General features: G+C 47.6%; 1 protein-coding gene across 3 annotated transcripts; it reads right to left on the minus strand.

Moving 5' to 3' along the window:
- Window positions 1-6641: 6641 nt before the first annotated feature.
- SLC25A45 (solute carrier family 25 member 45) lies at window positions 6642-18939 on the minus strand. 3 transcript variants are annotated; one of them, XM_082204341.1, is made up of 7 exons: window positions 18873-18939; window positions 16222-16315; window positions 15383-15426; window positions 14512-14583; window positions 12033-12218; window positions 9511-9778; window positions 6642-8055 (listed from the first exon to the last, which is right to left on the minus strand). In XM_082204341.1, exons 2-7 carry the CDS (start codon window positions 16256-16258, stop codon window positions 7787-7789), a joined length of 876 nt encoding a protein of 291 aa, XP_082060467.1. In that variant the 5' UTR covers window positions 16259-16315; window positions 18873-18939; the 3' UTR covers window positions 6642-7786. The 3 variants fall into 3 exon arrangements, with proteins under 3 accessions (XP_082060467.1, XP_082060468.1, XP_082060469.1); XM_082204342.1 differs by lacking the exon at window positions 15383-15426 and having other exon boundaries at window positions 18873-18933; XM_082204343.1 differs by lacking the exons at window positions 15383-15426; window positions 16222-16315; window positions 18873-18939 and adding exons at window positions 16865-16950; window positions 17588-17671.
- Window positions 18940-18943: the final 4 nt, after the last annotated feature.

An 18943-nucleotide genomic window follows, 5' to 3' on the forward strand; every position in this document is an offset into this window, starting at 1 on the left:
TAGCAAAGAAGAAATTTGTTGGGAGGTTTGTGTAGTGGGGAGGTGCTGTTCAAAATTGGATCTCCTGGGCTCTGGTAATCCTTCTCTGTTGTAAGCAGGTAGGCACAGGCAGAGAGGCGAAGGTGAAATTATTTCCTTCTTTTCAAAGTCTGGCCTTGGATCCGCATCAATAGGAGTAAAGGTTAATCTGGTTTAAGGACATTTTAAAAAACAAAAACGTGTTTAGCACAGAGATGCTTTCTCATTTCATTTTGAATGTCTGTCCGTTGTGCTTTCCAGGGCACCGCCAAGGGCCTGTGTAAACAGAAAAACTAATTTCTCACCCAGACACCCTCCTTGCAGAAATCTTGAGAGATTGGCAAATGCCTGTGTGTAAGAGCCGAGGAAATGAAAGGCACCCCAAACGCGCGCGCGCACACACACACACACTCCTTGCTCTCTTGCAGGGAAGCTTTCCTTCAGTACTAAATAGTGCCCGAGGGAATCAGCAGCAACCCTCCTGTAGGAGTGGAAATGAAAGCAGAACCTCTTTTTGAGTCTTCATGCCCACAGTGTGAAGGCATCTGTGCCTCTGCATTCTTGTGCCTAAGACCCAAGACGTGCGGCACAGCGATGCCATAAGACCAAAGTGAATGAGGTCACAGGGTTCCCAACTTTCAAAAGTGAAGGGGGAAAAAACACCTGACACAGGAGATTAAAATCATAACTGAGCAAACTATTGCTCAAACACCAGAATTAATGCTACTTTCACTCTTTGCCTTGGGAGGGGGCAAGAGAGATTTGTGGCGTGAAATAGTACAAAACTTTGGCATAGGCTGGGTAGCAGGATTCAAGCCCAATAACCCTTTCCCGTCCTGCGGGTTCCAGAAACTGGTTGTTCAGAAGCATTGCTGCCTCCCACTGTAGAGGCAGAACAGAGCCATCATGCCTAGTAGTGGCCATGAATTTGTCCAATCCTCTTTTGAAGCAATCCAAGTTGGTGGCCGTTGCCGCTTCCTGTGGGGGTGAGTTCCAGAGGTTAACTATGTGCTGTGTGAAGAAACACATACCTGTCCTGAATCTTCCAGCATTAAGCTTCATTGAATGCTCACGAGTTCTAGCATTATGAGAAAAACCTTTCCCTGCCATGCATAATGTTATAAAACTTCTATTAACTCATCGTTTACTTGCCTTTTCTCTACACGATGAAGTTCCAAACGCTGCAACCACGTAAGAGAATTGCTCCATCTCCCTTGATCATTTTGGGTGCCCTTTTTCTGAACCTTTTCCAACCCTACAACATTCACGGTGAGGCGACTCATATGTACTTGGTTTACATTTAGTCTGCATTTCCTTTGACTACAGGGAGTCCATGAAGTAAAAATAACCCGCTGTATCCATTAACAGTCCCCCTTGATGTGGAAGCACATTTGGAGGGGGGGCAGTTTGTCACATGCGTACCTGTTCCAGCAGGTGTCCCCTATAATTGCACCCCTGTTTCCATGCACTCCTCACCTGAGCGCAACTGGGGTGTTTTGCTTCCAGCAGCTGAATTGATGTGAGTCTTGTCTGCTTTCACTGATTGTCGCACACCGAAGGCACCCTGGGATTTCCAAGCAGCCCATCTCTTAAGATCTCAGCCTGTGTGGGGGATTACCTTGGAGACTGTAATTGGGACCTTAAATACGAGCGTCCTACAGCTTGGCTCTCAGAATCAATCATACTTGGAACAACAAAGAAAAATGCCAAAGAAAAATCTCTGCACTTAAAGAACACCTCACAGAGGACATCCAGCGCATCGCATCGATTGCAACATCCACTGGGCTTCCACCCTACCTAGATAAAACCTCCGTCATCAAGGCATCGATAAACAAAGGACAGGCATGTTCCATTTGTGGTAGACTTCCACCCAGCATCTCCTAACTTTCACCGGGCAGTCGAAGAAAGCGATCGATTGTTACCTTTAGCAAGACACTCCACGGTTGGATCTACACTGACCTGTTTATTTTTTTAAGAAATAATAATATTTATTAATAGTTTCAGAATAATAGAAAAAAGAGGGGGGGACACTACAATACATAAAGAAGAAGAAAAAAACACAAAACATAAAAACCAATACAGCAATGCAACAAAAAACAAAAAAGAATAAAAAACACAAATCCCAAATTACATATCTTTAACTTCCATTTGCTTGTTTCATTGACCTCCTCACACCTCCCTTTTTGTATTCTAGTTTAATTAGTTATTTCAGCAAATTATTTCCATCTTTCTCAATTTTTGTTAAATAATTTATCTTAACATTTTAACCTAATAGTTAACTCAACAAATCCTTCCCATCTTTCCCCATATTCTGTTATTTAAATTACCTTGATTTATTTAACCTTATCTTACCCTAAAATACCTTAAAGCTTGAATCTTAATGCTCAAATATACATAGCTCCTGATATCATTTCTGCTAGAGTCATATAGTTTCATTCCAACATTTTCCCTAATATTCATTTATTTTAGGCTAATTCCCCAAATAAAAATTTTCTTTATAGATTTTCTTCCAGTCTTCATCCAACGTCTCTTCTTCCTGGTCTCGGGTCGTGTCAGTCCTTACTGTCCATTCCATCTAGTCCATCAACCTGGAAGTCTAATGTCCGAGGCCCTTAAGTCTCTTCCATGTCCCTTCTGCAGATCTTCTTCTTCTTGTTTATACTTGCCCTTTTCCTTGTCATTTGTTGGTCTCTTTCTTAATTTTTTTCCGTTCTCATTGAGGAGTAGGTCTCTGGGGGGTTCCAACCCAAAATTGTCTCCATCTACCTTCATCAAACCCACCCATTCCCCACAGTCCCACTCCCCACAGTCATCAGTGTAATCCAAAAAGTATTTAAAAACATATTTCAAGATCTCTCCAAAATTAGGAACCTCCTCGGCTCCAGACTCCCCCTGGCCCCATCCAACTTCTATCTTCAATGGCAGCGGCTTATGCTCCTGTAGGACCTCGGGTTTCTCCATTTGTATTATTTGAGGTGCAACCGCATCCTCCTCCATTATTTTCTGCACTTGCCCAGTCAGTACAGGTTCATGAGTTGGTCCCTGAATGGTTTCTGTATCAATGTTCCCTGTTTGTCCAGAGTTGTTAACCACAACAGTCATCAAGTCCATTTTCTCATTCAACAAATCCATCTTCTCGTGCATCTGTTCCAGCAAGGCATTTGTCTTGCATAAAGCAAGCACCCAGTCTTCCTCCCAGCTCATCTTTAGTCAAGGTCTGAAAAGACTAGTCCCACGATCTTAATCTCACAGCTGTTGAGTCCTCATGTAGACTGCAGCAACAATTTAACAAGCTCCCTCTAGGGGAGACAATTTCTATTTGTATCCATTTTTTTTAAGGCAAGTCCAACAAAGGAAAATTACTTTCATTTTTCAGATATTTTGTTTCTTTAGAATGCAAAAGGCAACATTGGAATCAGTTTATTTCTCTTCTTTAGCTATCTGTCAAAGTATTCCATTCACAGTCAATGAACCTCTCCAACTATTTCTGTCTCTGACACCCCGTTTCCAGGTTAGAGACGGTGGAAACTTATCCTTCTTCACTCCCTCTCCTGCAGGGGTTAAACAAAGTTCTCCCTCCTTTTCTCCTACTTCCAAGGGGGTTTCAGTAATTATAGATGAAGGAAATTTAGACTTTTTTAACGGCTTTCCAGGCTTTAGCTTACAAAGTTTTTGCTTTAGTCTATATACAGAAAGCGGAAGGCGGACTTCCTGTTTTGAACCTTCCCGCTTCGGTGCCAAATTAAGATATTTCTTGATCCAATTTTCCGTTTCTACTCACGGATACTTGTTTTAAATCCAATTGTCCACAGGAAAAAGTCAGCGCTCTCCGGCAATGGCTGTGCGGCTTCACTCCGTAAAAATAGCAATCAGTTCGCAGCACCGTGCCGCTCACCCCACTTCACTCCGGAGCCCCAAAATGGGGTTCCCGGTGCGTGGGGCGCTCCTGGTCCCTGCCGAACCCCATGTTCCCAGGCTTCCTCCACCTGGGATTTCTAGCGGGTCCCCACCTTCGCCGCGGCGGGAAGACCCAATTTCCACGGAGCCCGTTCCTCCAATCGGAGGAACTCCGCCATTCACCGATGGTGCTGACCCAGAAGTTCCTACACTGACCTGTTTAATGCTATTAGCACAGGGGTCCCCAAACTAAGGACCGCAGGCCGGATAAGGCCTGAGGGACTCGTTTATCCGACCCGTGGCGACCCCCGCCGCCCGCTGCTGCCACCCGCTCTTACCAGCGCTGTGCTGTGCGGCTGCCCACGTCCGGGTCAGAGGAGCACCGGAAATAGCTTGTGCACATGCGCAAGTGTTATTTGCGCATGCGCGTTATTTCTGGTGCACATCCGGGTCAGAGGAGGGCCATGCACATGCACACAAGCTATTTCCGGTGCTCCTCCGACCCAGAAGTGCGCCGGAAATAACATGGGCACGCGCTCCTCCGGCCCACCACACAATCGGCGCTGGAGACACCAGCCCGAGGCGTGGTAAGTTTGCTGACCCCTGTATTAGAACAATATTAGATATATTGTTCTAAAACATCACAGGACATACAGTACTTGTATTTTTTTTTAAGCACTTCTTACCCCTGTTTTTTTCTGTCAAAACGGCTGTCTCCCTACTGCTGGTTGCTGGCTGCTTTGCAGAGCCCTCTGGTGTCACATTTTAATAACATTCTGAGTATTAAAAGCAGCTTGTCATATGTCAATCTATGTTACGAAAACCTTTAATTACCCTTAAAAACCAAATTTGCTGTCAGCAAGCCTCCTGCTGCAGCATTTCACCATGCAAGCTATGTCCAAAAAGTTGTATCCAATACATAGCTAAAACTACAACTGACCTAAGCATGTTTTAGAAACCACACACCTAAAAATTTGACCAAAGGAGAGCAGAAACCAGTTGCTAAGCATCTCAGTTCTGAGAACCAGAGTTTTTCAAACTCATTGATCAGTTTGGTGGAGATGGCAACTGATCCTACAAGGTTAGCAAAGAGATTTCTGGATACACACAGCTGTTAACACAGGTGCTCACCAGTTTGCAGATGATACCCAGCTCTACCTCTCATTTAAATCAGAACTGGTGAAGGCAGTGAATGTCCTGTGTGAATTTCTGGAGGTGGTTGGAGTATGGCTGGCTAACAGTTTTAGGTTGAATCTTGACACGACAGAAATACTGTTTCTGATGGACAGGGGGTGGGCGGGTCAGGTCAGCACACCTAGTTGTTGGGAGCCAATTTTATCATGCCCATTAAAAAACCACAATCTTTTAATTTGTACTAAGAAACAATTTTCGGAGATGTGTTGTTGTTTTCAAGTAGCAAAATAATTCCTAAACGAGTGTTATAGCACTGTAACACTACTTAAAAGTTATTTTGCAAAAACACAGCCCTGCTGCCTTTCCAGTCACCGCCATTTTAACACTGTGGATTTTCACTGCCTCATTAAATGCTTCTGATCTACACTTTCAGTACAAAAGCAAATGTTCACACTTTCCCCCTCTCCCCACATCATTTCAGGAGTGGTAATTGGGCAATCAAACTTAAAACAAGTGCATTACTGCTAATTAAATAACTGAATTTTCTGAAAAGGGTTGCTAAGGTTTTTTGTTTTTAACGGCTGCTGCTCAGGTAAACTGGATTGTCTTCTTCCTAGCCCACAGCTGCTAAGCTGCCTGAGACAGAGTCCATCTAGCTTGGTCCATCTAGCTCAGTACTGTCTGCACTGACTGGCAGCTGCTTTCTGGGATTTCAGAGAGTGTCTCTCGGCCCTATCTGAAGATGCCAGCAGGGTTTGAACCTGGAGGCTTCTGTATGCAAGGCAGAGATGCTCTGCCTCTGAGCCAACATGCTTCCTTATCATGTCCACCAGTAAGGATGGAAGAACATGGCAAGGATGTATCCCAAGAAAAAGTATAGAGTAGACCCCAATAGTGTGGGAAATCAATTGCAATTCAACTTGCAGCTGACAGCAGAAGAGAAATTATTTGTAGCTGTAGCTGCCCATCTGAATGTAGCCTAAAAAACTTTTTTTTCCCCTGTAAAGAAAATTGGCTTCTTTTCCACAGGCTTTTTGCTCTGCTCAGCATTTCCTAAGCTTTCAAATACCTCTGGTGATGCAGCAACAAGGTGCCTGGTGGGATTTAAGAATGATTTGAGGAGGTGCAGTGTGTTTGAATTTATGGCATTGGACCTTTGCCCTCAGTCCAGTCGCCCTCATTGTCCTTCCGCTCCCACTGAGCTCCCTCCCAGTTTCAATAGGAAGCCGGCGGTGGCCGATAATCACTAGCTGCATCCAGACCCTCTTTCCCACTCCGCATGCAGGTTTGGGAAGAGGGGCACACATGACGTCAGCCCAAACCCTTACCCATCCTGTGGTTTCCTATGAAATGCTGTCCAAAATCCTACAGAGCCACTACCAGTCAATATAAACAGACCAAACAGAGGCAACCCCAGGCTACCTGACCCCCAAGTCTTGTTGCCCACTATTGGTGAGATGGGTTGTCTTTCCATCGTAATTTAGAGAGGTTATTCGTTCATTTACATCTATCCAAATGTCATGGCAAAGCTGTGTCCTCTTTTCCGGTGATGAAGGAATTCCTGTGTTTTAGCAAGGCAGAACGGGCCACTCTGGGATATTTTATTTGTTTATTTCATTGCATTTATATCCTGCCAGTTTCTCCAAGGAGCTCAAGGTGGCATACATGGTTCTCCTCTTCCTCAACAACCACCACCCTGTGAGGTAGGTTAGGCAGAGGGGCAGTGACTGGCCCCAGGTCACCACCCAGTGAGCTTTGTGGCCGAGTGGGGATTTGAACCCTTGTCTCCCAAGTCCCAAGTCTGAACCTCTATACCATACTGGATAAGGCTGCTGGCTACATGACTGCTGTGATCTTTTAAAAAAAATCCAGGTAGGTAGACCGCCCATTAATAACCTAGTGCTACAGATTTGAGGGGGCAGTGGGTTGGCAAGGTTGAGACTGAGCCCCCACCCTCGTGTGTTTTTCTCCCTGAAATGTACATAGAGTTGAAGGAGGAAGTGGGAAAGAGTGGCTCTCCTTCCCACTTCCCCTTTCAGCTCTACGTGCTTTTCAAGGTTCAAGAGTGGTGCTACAGGCTCCTATGTTGAGGGAGTTGAGGAGGCTAAGCCAGGAGGAGACTGGGAGATGGTATGAGAACCATATCCAACTATCTAAAGGGCTGTATCATGACGGGGCAAGACTGTTTTATGCCGCTCCAGAGGGTAGGGTCCGAACCAATGGATTCAAAACGACAAGAAAGGAGATTCCATCTAAACATCGGGAAGAACTTTCTGACTGGAAGAGCCGCCCAAAAAGGGGAAAGACTCCCTCAGAAGGTGGTGGACTCTCCTTCGCTGGAGGTTTTTTAAACAGAGGTTGGATGGCCTTCTTTAGCTGCGATTCGTGCATTGCAGGGAGGGTGGACTAGATGCCCCTCGGGGGTCCCTTCCAACTCTACCATTCTATGACTCCGAGTGCACCCACTTCCTCTCTCTCTGTTTTTCCACAGGAGGGGGAATAGCAGTGAGCAGAGGCAGCGGTGCCCACAGCACTTGATAAAATGTGCCAGATGTGCCCAGGAGTCTAAACTGCTGTATGGTTTGCCCGGAGGTGGTCAATGTCTTTGAGCTTTCTTTGGGACCAGGGCCCACCCAGCCTGCCCCGAGTCTCTGGGCTGCAAGATGCTGGTGCGAAAGCCCTGAATAAGATGAGGAAGGGGGGCAACACCAGCCCCTCCTGAGGATGCAACGGGGGTTCAGCCGAGAACCTTCAGGAGAGTCTCGTAGCTCAGGAAGGTGATGGCGTTGACTGGGAAAGCGCGGAGGCTGTTCAGGGCCAGCCCTTTTAGGAACACCCGCGGGCCCTCCTGCCGGGCACTGGTGAGGATGCAGTCCAGGATGCCTCGATACGCCACTTGCTTCACCCCGTCCATTTGCAAACGAGCCTTCACCACATCCATCGGGGTCGCCAAAGCCCAGGAAACCGTCCCAGCGCAGCCACCGGCAAGCAGAACTGTGGCAGAGCCTGCAAGGGGTGGGGTGGGGTGGGGGGAGGCAGGCAAAGAGCACAGCATGGGTTGGGGGCCTCTCTTGTGGAGGAGGAAGCAGGAGGGAGGGATAATGCCCCCTAAAACAGGGAGGGCAGCAGATGTCAGGCCGGAAGGAACTATTTTGTTTTGTACGAAAATCCCGAGATTCACTGCGTGTAGCCAGGCGGTCAAGATGCGGACTTGAAATTAAGGGACTGGAGAGCCCAGCAGTTTGTGTGGAGCCCTGGAGCTGAACTGAGCTCACAGTCCTCACACACATAAGACAAACCTGCTAGCCCCTCTAGTCCACAGTGGGCCAAATACCCCTGAGAATCAAGGAATCTATAATAATAATCTAGGAATCTAGATCAACTGCCTGTGAACCTGGAGGTTCCATAAGAACATAGGAAAAGCCTGGCTGCTGGGTCCATGTAGTCCAGCGTCCTGGTCTCAAAGCAGCCAGCCAGATGCCCCAATGGGAATGCCCCAAGCAGGACCCGAACACAAGAGCCCTCTCCCTCCCTCCCTCCCTGAGGCTTCCAGCAACTGGTATTCAGAAGCATTTCTGCCTCTGACTGTGGCAGCAGAGTATAGCCATCCCAGCTAGTAGCCATCGATAGCCTCCCCTTCCTCCATGATTTCTTTCTAATCCTCCTATGAAGCCACCGAAGTTGGTAGCCATCACTGCCTCCTGTGGCAGGGAGTTCCGTAGTTCAATTATGCGCTGCGTGAAAACGTTGTCCCTTTCATCCCGTCCTGAACTGTCCAACATTCAGCTTTGCTGGATGTTCCCAGTTGTTATGAGAGAGGGAGGAAAAGTTTTCTCTCCCAGCTTTCTCCATGCCATACATATTTTTATAATTTTCTATCATTGAGGTTCCATTCCACCTTAAAAGGAACAGACATGATTGTTGTATGCCACATGTCTGTTTACGTTCCAGCACAGTTTGCTGGGAACTTCCATTTGTGTATAGCTTTCGCCTTAAGCTTCCTGCTCTTGGACATGAAAGAGAGCAGACATGTTTTCTTTGTCCTGAACTATGCTGAATAAACTGCTTGTAAATATGCTTTACATATGCCTCTGTCCGCCACTTCTGTTGCATGTTATTCACTCTGCTGGTTAAGGCGTGCTCAAGTTTCTGAAGGCTTCTGAAGCTGTGAGTCGCTGTTTGATGCTGTTCCAAAGGACCGGAGTTCACCCGGCTGCCGGCCGGTGGGCTAGAGCCAGCTGGGGGCCTGCGAATTGCCCCCGTTCCCTTGGACACATCCCAACAGTCATGGCGCCTTTTACTTGCCTTTTCGCCAGACTAAAACACACTCACAAACACTCCTTGTTCCCCTCCGGCTCCAGCTTTCTCCGATATTCCAGAGGAACAGGTTCCCTGAGAGCCTTAGGGGATGTGCAGAGGTGGCTCACCCACCGGGTCCCCCCAGCGCTCTTTGTATCTCACCTGGCTCCTGTGCGTCTGCAGTCAACGCCCTGCAGAACACTGCGTAAATCAGGAAGTACATGCCCATGGTGGGGGTGTCGCGAAGCACCAGCGCCGTAACCCCACGGAACAGGCCACGGGGGCCTTCCTCCCGAAGTAAGCTGGCAGCGCAGTGCACTGGACCCCTGTACTGTGGCTGGGGGGCCCCCGGCCGGTCTCTGCGTCCGTATGGGTGGGTCTGGTTCTGCAGCCGAACTTTGACTAGATCCACGGGGGCCAGGACCACAGCCTGCGTCAACACAGGGAATGGAGGGGGAGAGAACAGTTTATTTACTGTCTATCACTACTTTTGTTATGTTTGCATTTATGTGTATTTTTTACATTTGGGCATGGCTTGAGCTACGGAAAGGTGGCAAAGAAATAAAATTATGAATGAATGAACAGGGGGGGAGAAAGGAAATGGGCTGCAGTGGAACAGGAAGGGGGGGCACTTTCCACAAAATTTAGTCCAAGGCTGGTCCAAGGCACACACTTCCACCCCCATCCATACATCCTACGGGAAACTATGAAAGGCTCATTATCATGGTGCAGCAATACAACTGCTAGTACGTTTGCAAAGCTAAGCAGGGTCCGGTATGACTTCAAATTGGATGGGGGACAACACGTTGAGATTCCTGCATTGCAGGGGTTTGGACTAGATGGCCCTTGGAGTCCCTTCCAACTCTACCATTCTAAGATCCTATTGTTATATGAATGTGTTGTTAAAATTCTTTGATTGCTATTAAAATTAAATATGTATAATGAGAAAAGGAAGCAAAATTAACCAACTGACAAAAATGGCATGTGGGTATAAATCTTAATACACATAGTTGTGTGACACTGCAAGGTGCAAAATATTATCGAGGATCTACAAAGACAAGTTTCTCCAGAAGTTTGTCCTTTCTCTTTTGGATTTGGAAGTGCTTAAAGAGAATTGTATAAAAACAGCACTGCAGTGGCCTCTTTAACACCTCTGAAATTAGATAAGATCTATGAAGTCAGAAATAGTAACTGCTGATCCTGTGCCAAAAATGGAAGAGAGTTGGTGGCAGATGTGATACAGAGCTCAAGCATTTTGGGAAACAGTTCTCCAAACCCCAAGAACCCTTGTCTTTTTAATTCTGTTCCAGATTTAGTCTCCGATATGGTTTTGTAGCCCCAGATTGCCAGATGGATCCAGTTTATGCTTGTCACTGGACCTGTAAGCAGATACCTCAGCAATGTCTGGGGAAATTATGGGGTGCTATTTTATCTCTTATATTTATGACCTTCTCTAAAACTTTAAATGCACCTGAGCATGTCAGTTAGACATGGAGCCCAGTAGTCGTTTTGAGAAAGAACTCTTTGTCTTGGGTTATGACCAATTTGAAGAGTAAATTCCCACAAGGAGGTTAATATTCTGCCTATCGCACGACGTATTTTATCTTACGGAAAGGTGGCTTTTATGTGGACCATATGCTTCAGCTTTCATATGGCTTGATACATGCATCAAATAAAATGTGTAAAATTAGAATGAAAAATAAAAATAAAAAAAGATTAATTCCTAGAGAGGAGGGGCAGCCTCCAGAGAAGGAAATGGCTTGAGCAATTGATACAGCTCATAACCAACTGAACAGCATCGTAATGGGGAAATTGTGCGGCTGAACAGGGAAAAACATGGAAGGAGGATGTTTTAGAATCATAGGCCTGTAGAGCTGGAACCCTAAGGGGGCATTTAGTCCAGCCCCCTGAAATGCAGGAATCCCAGCTAAAGAATAGCTGACAGAAGACCATCCAACCTCTGTTTAAAAACTTCCAATAAAGGAGAGTCCTAATGTTAGTAGCACTCAAGAGTAGACCCACTTAAATGAATGGGCATCACTAACACAGGTCCAGTGATTTCCATGGGTCTACTAGTAGTAGAATTTAGCTGATATGCCCTACTTTCCTTTCCTTCAAATGCAAAGGTTTTCCAGTCCAAATCAGTTTCAAGGGCAAAGTTTCCAGGCACAGAGGTCTCCTGGTGGCAGCAGATCTGCCCCCCACCCCATTATGGTGAGATATGTTGCACTTGTATTCAAAATTATAGCAATTATTTCCCAATTTGCATCTATACCACCTTCCGATGGAGTCCATTCCACTCTCGAACGGCTCTTGCTATCTGAAAGCTCTCCCTGATATTTCTTGCAATTTGAACCCACCTTCTGTGTGATATTTCAAGATAGAAAAAATATCTCTTCTCAATCTCCTCTTCTCCAGGCTAAAGATCTTCAACTCCCTCCACCGTTCCTCATAAGGCTTGGTTTGCAGACCCTGGATGATTTTTGCTGCACACCTTCCAGCTTGCCAATATCCTTCTTAAAACTGTGGTGCCCAGAACTGGACACAGGGCTCCAGGTGGGGTCTGACCAAGGCAGAACAGAGCGGTGCTATGACTTTCCTTGATTGGGACTTGGGCATGAAGTCATGCAGATCCCAAAACCACGCTCATACGCTCAAGTCAGGTGGGGCTACCTGCTCCTTACCTGCACCAGTCCTGAGAAGCATCCAGCCGCGTAGACATGGGTGTAGCTGGGGGGGTTGGCGCTGCGATCGCGGTGGTGGGTGCCGCACAGGTAGAGCAGGAAGTTGCTGTAGGCCCCAAACGCAACAGAGTTCACCATGGCCACGCTGAGCAGCGGGAAGCTCATGCCTTTGAAGAAGCCAAGGATCTGCAAGGGAGAAGCGGGCAGGTGAGCCCTGCGGGGGGGGTCTAGATGATGCTTAGGGTCCCTTCCAACCCAACAGCCCTATGCTTCTATGAGCTGGGGGTGGCTCCAGAGGCTGGCTGCGGGGGACCATGTATGCCACCTTGAAGAGAAAAAGGTGGGCTACAGATAAATAAACTGGGGATTTAGCCAGAGTAAAAAAAGGTAAAGGGACCCCTGACCATTAGGTCCAGTCGTTACCGACTCTGGAGTTGCGGCACTCATCTCGCTTTATTGGCTGAGGGAGCCGGCGTACAGCTTCCAGGTCATGTGGCCAGCATGACTAAGCCGCTTCTGGCCGCGGGGATTCGAACCGCCGACCTTCTGATCGGCAAGCCCTAGGCTCTGTGGTTTAACCCACAGCGCCACCCGCGTCCCCAGAGAGCCAGAGAGCAGGGGGTAAAAAGCCCTGCACAGTGGTTCCTTCTGACTCCCCACTCCCCAATCAAACCTCTCCCCTTTTGGGTGAACTTATCAGCAAGGGCTGAGTAGCTTATGGCAACTGGGATCCAACTAGCCCTGGTTGGAGGGGCTCTCACTGGAGGAGGAGGAGATCAGCAGTCAGTCCCAGCTTGAGCCTTTGGTCAAAGTGAGTCAGGATACACTGTCAGGTTGTCCTCCAAATCTCCAACACCCAGACCCTCCAGGTGTCCCTATTTTCCAGTGACAGTCTCGGATTTACAGAAGCCCTCGCAGCTTCTGATTTCATACCGGAATGTCCTGCTTCTCCTTAGGAGTTGGACGCCCCATTTTTCATAAGAGAAACATTGGATGGTATGGTAGGACATCCCTATTTTCATCAGGGACATTTTGTAGGGTATGAACACCCTAAAGGGAGCCTGCAACCAGTGGCGGAGGAAGCCGCTTGGGCACCTGGGGCAGCACACCCAGGAGCGGGACGAACCCACAGGGCCTCTGGAGTTTGCCTTCCTCCTCCCACTCAGCCGCCCTACAGCTGGGGGTGAGGCAGCAGGCAGACCGTTTGGGCAATGCGGAGCCTGCACGCGCCCAAGCCACCGCGTGTCTCCTGGGAGAGATGCGTGGCTCGGACGCACTGCAGGCTCCGTGATGAGTGCTGCCCAGCATTTTGTCACCACCCTCAGTGGTGACACCTGGGAACACAACACCCCTTCCTCAGCCGCTGCCTGCAATTCATGGGGAGTAGCAATGTTTTGGGTACCTAGAAGTTGCACCTAATGTTAGTCACATATAAGACCAGACCTACATAAATGAATGGGCAGCACTAACACAGGTGCAGTGATTTCCATGGGTCTGCTAGTTTTGGAATTTAGCTGAGTACAATCACATATGCCCTACTTTCCTTTTCTTCTAATGCAAAGGTCGTCCAGTCCAAATCAGTTTCAAGGGCAAAGTTTCCAGGCACGGAGGTCTCCTGGTGGCAGCAGATTCCCCTCCATTATGGTGAGATATGCTGCACTTGTATTCAAAATTATAGCAATTATTTCTCAATCTGCATCTATACATATCAATTAGCAGCTGCAAATTTTGTAAAAGCCTGTGTCCTCTCTTGTCTTTCTCTTCCGGTGATGCCTTGCCTCCCACCCTCTCTTCTGGCAAAGTCACCCCTCCCAGGCGATCTGTGGGGCAGGCCCCTGTGATGATTTCTCCCAAGAAATTAGATAGGCAAGGATCAGGAATGGGGCTGTAGAGTCAAGAGGCAACACTATAATGGCAAAGAAATAGACCAGCTTAGGAATTTATTCCTGGGGGGGGGGGTGGAGATTATTTCCAAGTGGAAAAATTGGGCATTTGGGGAAAATATTAAATATTAATATTAAAAAGCAAAATATTTATATGTACTTGTCTATAAAAATAGTCATATGCCTCTGTGTCATAAAAATATATCAAAGCAGTTTACAACAATACAAACATAAAACCATGCAAGAAAAAAGCATTAAAAAGTTAAAAAGATACATCAAATAATCATTGTAGAATAATGTGTTCTTAATTGCCTGGATAGGACTGGAGGAATAGAAATGTTTTCAGCACACATTTAAAAGTTGGCATGGAAGGTGCCTGCTAAATCTCTAGTGGCAGAGAGTTCCACAGAACTGGGCAGATCATATTTCCTTCTTCGTAATAAGTGATTTTTGGGGGTTAAATTTGCATTCTAAAATTATGCTGTTACAAAAGACCTTGGTCTAAATCTAGCGGTTTAAGATTAGGCTGGGTTTTAAAAGGAGGCGAAAGCTCAGAGGTGAAGTCTGCACTGCACACACAACAGAAAGAGGCTCACCGTTTCCTCACGGTACGTCCTGACCACACAGTCCAAAACGTTCTGGTATCTGGCCTGTGTCTGCAACCGCACCTGGAACAGAAGAAAAGCCCCCGACTCAGGGCCAAATTAGCAGCCCCAGAGTCTCTGGGAATGTCCACTACCTGAAACCCTAGGCAGCCACTGCTGCCTGTCAGTGCAGGCAATAATAATAATAATAAATTTTATTTATACCTCGCCCTCCCCAGCCAGAGCCGGGCTCAGGGTGGCTAACATCAGTAAAATTACAGTAAAAAATAATGGGTGGGGGGAACCAATTTAAAATACAGGTTAAAATGCAATTTTAAAAAGCAGCCTCATTTTAAAAGTAGCCCATAAAGTAGCCAATACTGAACTAGATTAACCAATGGTCTGGCTCAGTATAAGGCAGCCCTGGAAGGCTCTTTCCTATCCACTGGTAACTGGAGAGGCTGAGTCTGGGACCTTGTCCATGTGACACGTGAACTCGACAACTAAGCCAGGGTCTCACAACCCCAGTGAACACGCCAGTTTCTGCTTCCTCACAAAACTCCACTGGCCATCAATCCCTCTGGGGAGAAAAGAACTTTGTTGGCGATGAGGTTCTCTGCCACAACCCAGCATGCTGCTCTGTCCAGAGCCCCGTGTGGATTCAGTGCCCGTTGCATGCTATGCAACAGTTGCAGCTAGCACAGAGCCTCAAAAGCAGCCGACCTCTTTGGGCATGCACCTCCCCAACACTTCTGGCTACCATCTCTTTCTCCCCCCCCCCCATCTGAGACCCGTCTCCTTCAGGCCTCCCTCAAAGCTGGAAGTCCTCCCCACCCCACCCCTGCCTTAAGCATTTCCAGCCCCCTCCCCCCAAAGAAATCACCTTCACTGTGTCGATTGGGTGCCCCAGAACCAGCCCTGCTGCCCCTGTAGCAAAATAAAAATTAAAAAGGGGGAATTAGTGGGGTCGCTGTTAGGGTGAAAAGGCGCTAGGCTGGCTTGGGGAGAGAGAGGGGCAGGGTTGACGTGTTGCTTCTGAAAAAAAGTCTGTGAGCAGCCATGGAAAGCTAAGTCACTCTCGGTTTCATTTCCCTTGTCTGCAAACCAGAAATGAAAAACGGCTTGCTTCAAAGGGTTGCGGTGAGGAAACAAGGGCCAAGTTGTGAGAAGCTGGGAGCAGCAAAAGACAACTTCTCTTGTCCTCTCCCAACCCGATCCTATTTTCTTTCACTTAGTCATTGCATTTTTACCCCACTCTTTTTCTAAGTGAGTTTAGGGCAGCGTATGTATATGGGGGGGGGGAGTTCCCCCTCCTAGCAACCCTGTGAGGCGGCTCAGGCTCAGAGGGGGACTGGATCAAGGCCAGCCGGGGAGCATTGTGGGGTTGGATCGATGCTGCCAATCTTGGGTCTTTCGTCTGACATTCCAGCCACTTCTGCAACAGCTCCGTCGGTTAAAGTGTGGCGCTGATAACGCCAAGGTCGCGGGTTCGATCCCCATATGGGCCACCCACATATTCCGACATTGCAGCAGGTTAGACTAGATGAGAACTCTTTCAACCCTATAACTATGATTCTATTCTTCTACACACACACACATACCACCCCACTGGATCATACGGTCTTCCATGCTGAAATAGGGATGTGTCCCTACAACAAAGCCCCCCACCTCAATGTGTGTTTTGTGTGTGTGTGTAAAGGGAAGAAGGAGTTCGGATCTTACCAGAAATCCATCCTGCAGCAAATTCTGCACCGGACATCGGAAAAGCTTCTGGAAGTCTGGGTGCATCGCAGAGGGATGGGGTGGGGGCCAAAATCTGGTCAAAGGGAATGCACTGGTTGAGTTGTCTTAATCTTTAACCAAATGCACACCACAGGGACACACGTTCTCCCACCCACCCACTTGAGATGGACCATTAACCATGCAATCTGGGCTGAACTGACCAGGGTGCTGTGCTGGGAGCCAGAGGCATGGCTCCTGCAACAGCCCCACAGCAGCAACAGAAGTGGGGAGGACAACCTCTTCACACTCTTTCGGTCACCCCACACTAAGAAGGATATTGTAGAGCTGGGAGTGGGGGGAGAACAGAAAATGGCAGCCCAAACCATCAAGGGGATGGAGCCATTCCCCTACGAAATAAGGCTGCGGCATTTGGGACTCTCTTGTTTGGGGAAAAGGCAAGCAGGAGATGGCACGATTTGTAAAATGATTCACAGCATGTAGAAAAGGGGGCAGAGAAAAGGTTTTCTCCTTTTCTCATAACACTGGAGGTTGTGGGCATCCAATGAATGCTGGGAGGTTCAGGCAGGGACAGATAAAATAGAGCCTTCCTTCACATAGAGCGTAGTTAATCTGTGGAACTCACTCCCACAAGATGGCCACTTCAAAAGAGGATGGGACAAATTCATGGAGGAGGAGAGGGCTCCTAGCCACCATGGCTATGCTCTGCCTCTGCAGTTGAAGGCAGAAATACAGTGGTACCTCGGGTTACAGACGCTTCAGGTTACAGACTTCGCTAACCCAGAAATAGTACCTCAGGTTAAGAACTTTGCTTCAGGATGAGAACAGAAATCGTGCTCTGGCGGCGCGGCAGCAGCAGGAGGCCCCATTAGCTAACGTGGTGCTTCAGGTTAAGAACAGTTTCAGGTTAAGAACGGACCTCCGGAACGAATTAAGTACTTAACCCAAGGTACCACTGTACTTCCAAATACCAGTTGCTGGAAACTGCTGTCTTGCAGCCTAACTGCCTTACAGGATTGCTGCATTATTATTTTTTAAATCATTTTTGGGGAGGGGAATCTCTATGGAGGAAGGATGGGATAAAAACTGAAGTGTAAGAGTAAGAATCTTGATGAATAAACCAGTTGCCTTATTAACTCTTGCGTGTTACTCAGTAGGTTTCTCATTAGCTCTTAGCTCGAGGACATAAGAAGAGTCTGCTGGATCAGGGCCAATGATCCTGTTCCCACAGTGGCCAAATAAATGCTTGTGGGGAAACCTGCAAGCAGTACAAGAGCCGCCCCCCCCCTCCTGCATTCTCCAGGAATCGTGATTCTTTTCCGTCTACCACTTCTGTCCTTTGACTCACCTAGGCGCTGGGATCCTGTCCCCGCCCCGCCCCCGCAGTTGCTGCTCTCAGCTCCAAAGGCCGGATCCCCCTTGCAGAGGCTGAAAACCCGCCCCCCACCCCAGCAAAGAAAGAATCCCTTGTCTCCTTGTGGCTTCTCTTCCTTCCCAGGATTAAATATTCACTGCTGTTAACCTTTAGACCGGGATCGGATCCGACTCGCTAAGTTTGCCACTCTTTTCGCTGGATGCTTCCAATCTTCCAAGCACCATCGTAACTAGGAACACACCTTTGCCCCGAGATTGACGAAAGATCTGATCTGGCGCGCTTGACTTACATTCAGTAAATTGAGCTTTTGAGAAAAGGCTACGCTGTGTTAATTTTACAGGCAGTAAAAACGTCTGAAAGTTTTGCCGGTAGCCAAGAGAAGTTGAATTGAAATACTTTTTTTTTTAAGGAAAAATAAAAATTAATTGTGCACTCAGTGTGATTTGAAGGTCAGTTCAATCCAATCATGAGGATAGGAACGGAAAATAAAACTGCAGACATAAAGATGTGATTATACAAATCTCTGGTGTGACCCAAATTTTGAGTCATCTCACCTCAAAAAGGATATTGTAGAATTGCAAAAGGTCCAGGAAAGGGAAACCAAAGTGATCAAGGGGATGGAATAACCCCCTGTGAAGAAAGGTTGCAGCGTCTGGGCATTTTTAGTTCAGAGACAAGGCGAGTAAAGAGACAGAAGTTTATTATATCATGCATGGGCTGCGGAAAGTGGATACTGTACAGAGAAGTTTTGCCTCCTCTCTCATAACACTGGAATTCATGGGAATCCAACGAAGCTGAATGTTGGAAGGATCAGGATAGATAAAAGAAATGACTTATTTATGCAGCACATAGTTGAAGTGTGGAACTCGCTCCCGCATGAGACAGTGATGGCCACCAACTTAGATGGCTTTAAAAGAGGACTGGACAAATTCACGGAGAGGCTATGCTCTGCTGGAAATCACAGGAGGGGATAGGGTTCGAATCCTGATTGCCCACGTGCTCCATTCTAAGGGAGAGCCTTATGGAATATCTGGAACAGGGGATACACACACGCGCAAAATCGGAAGTGTTCCTCGCTTCACACGGTCAATGATAAACGGGCGGGGGGTGTGGAGGCCAAGGAACGGAAAAATTATTTGAGCTCGATGGGCAGAGACTCTTAAAGAGAGGGCAAATGCTGCTGCAGCTGGAGCCCCGTCTTGGAAAGCTCTTCTCTCCACGCGGCGCTCAAACGGCTGCCCGTTCCCCAGTTACCTACCGTAATCCCCCGATTACAAGCGCGTCACAAATCACCCGAGCCAGCCTCCCGCCGTGACGTCCCCACAATTG

Source organism: Podarcis vaucheri, assembly GCF_965113315.1.
Source record: "Podarcis vaucheri genome assembly, chromosome: 16".
In the NCBI taxonomy this organism is placed as follows: domain Eukaryota; kingdom Metazoa; phylum Chordata; class Lepidosauria; order Squamata; family Lacertidae; genus Podarcis; species Podarcis vaucheri.

Coding starts and splice junctions, on each gene's coding strand:
- SLC25A45 (XM_082204341.1), bottom strand. CDS start 16,258: ATGTCCGGTGCAGAATTTGCTGCAGGATGGATTTCTG. Junction 14,584..15,382: donor ACCCAATCGACACAGTGAAG/GTGATTTCTTTG, acceptor CTTCTGTTCCAG/GTGCGGTTGCAGACACAGGC. Junction 12,219..14,511: donor GGACGTACCGTGAGGAAACG/GTGAGCCTCTTT, acceptor TCTCCCTTGCAG/ATCCTTGGCTTCTTCAAAGG.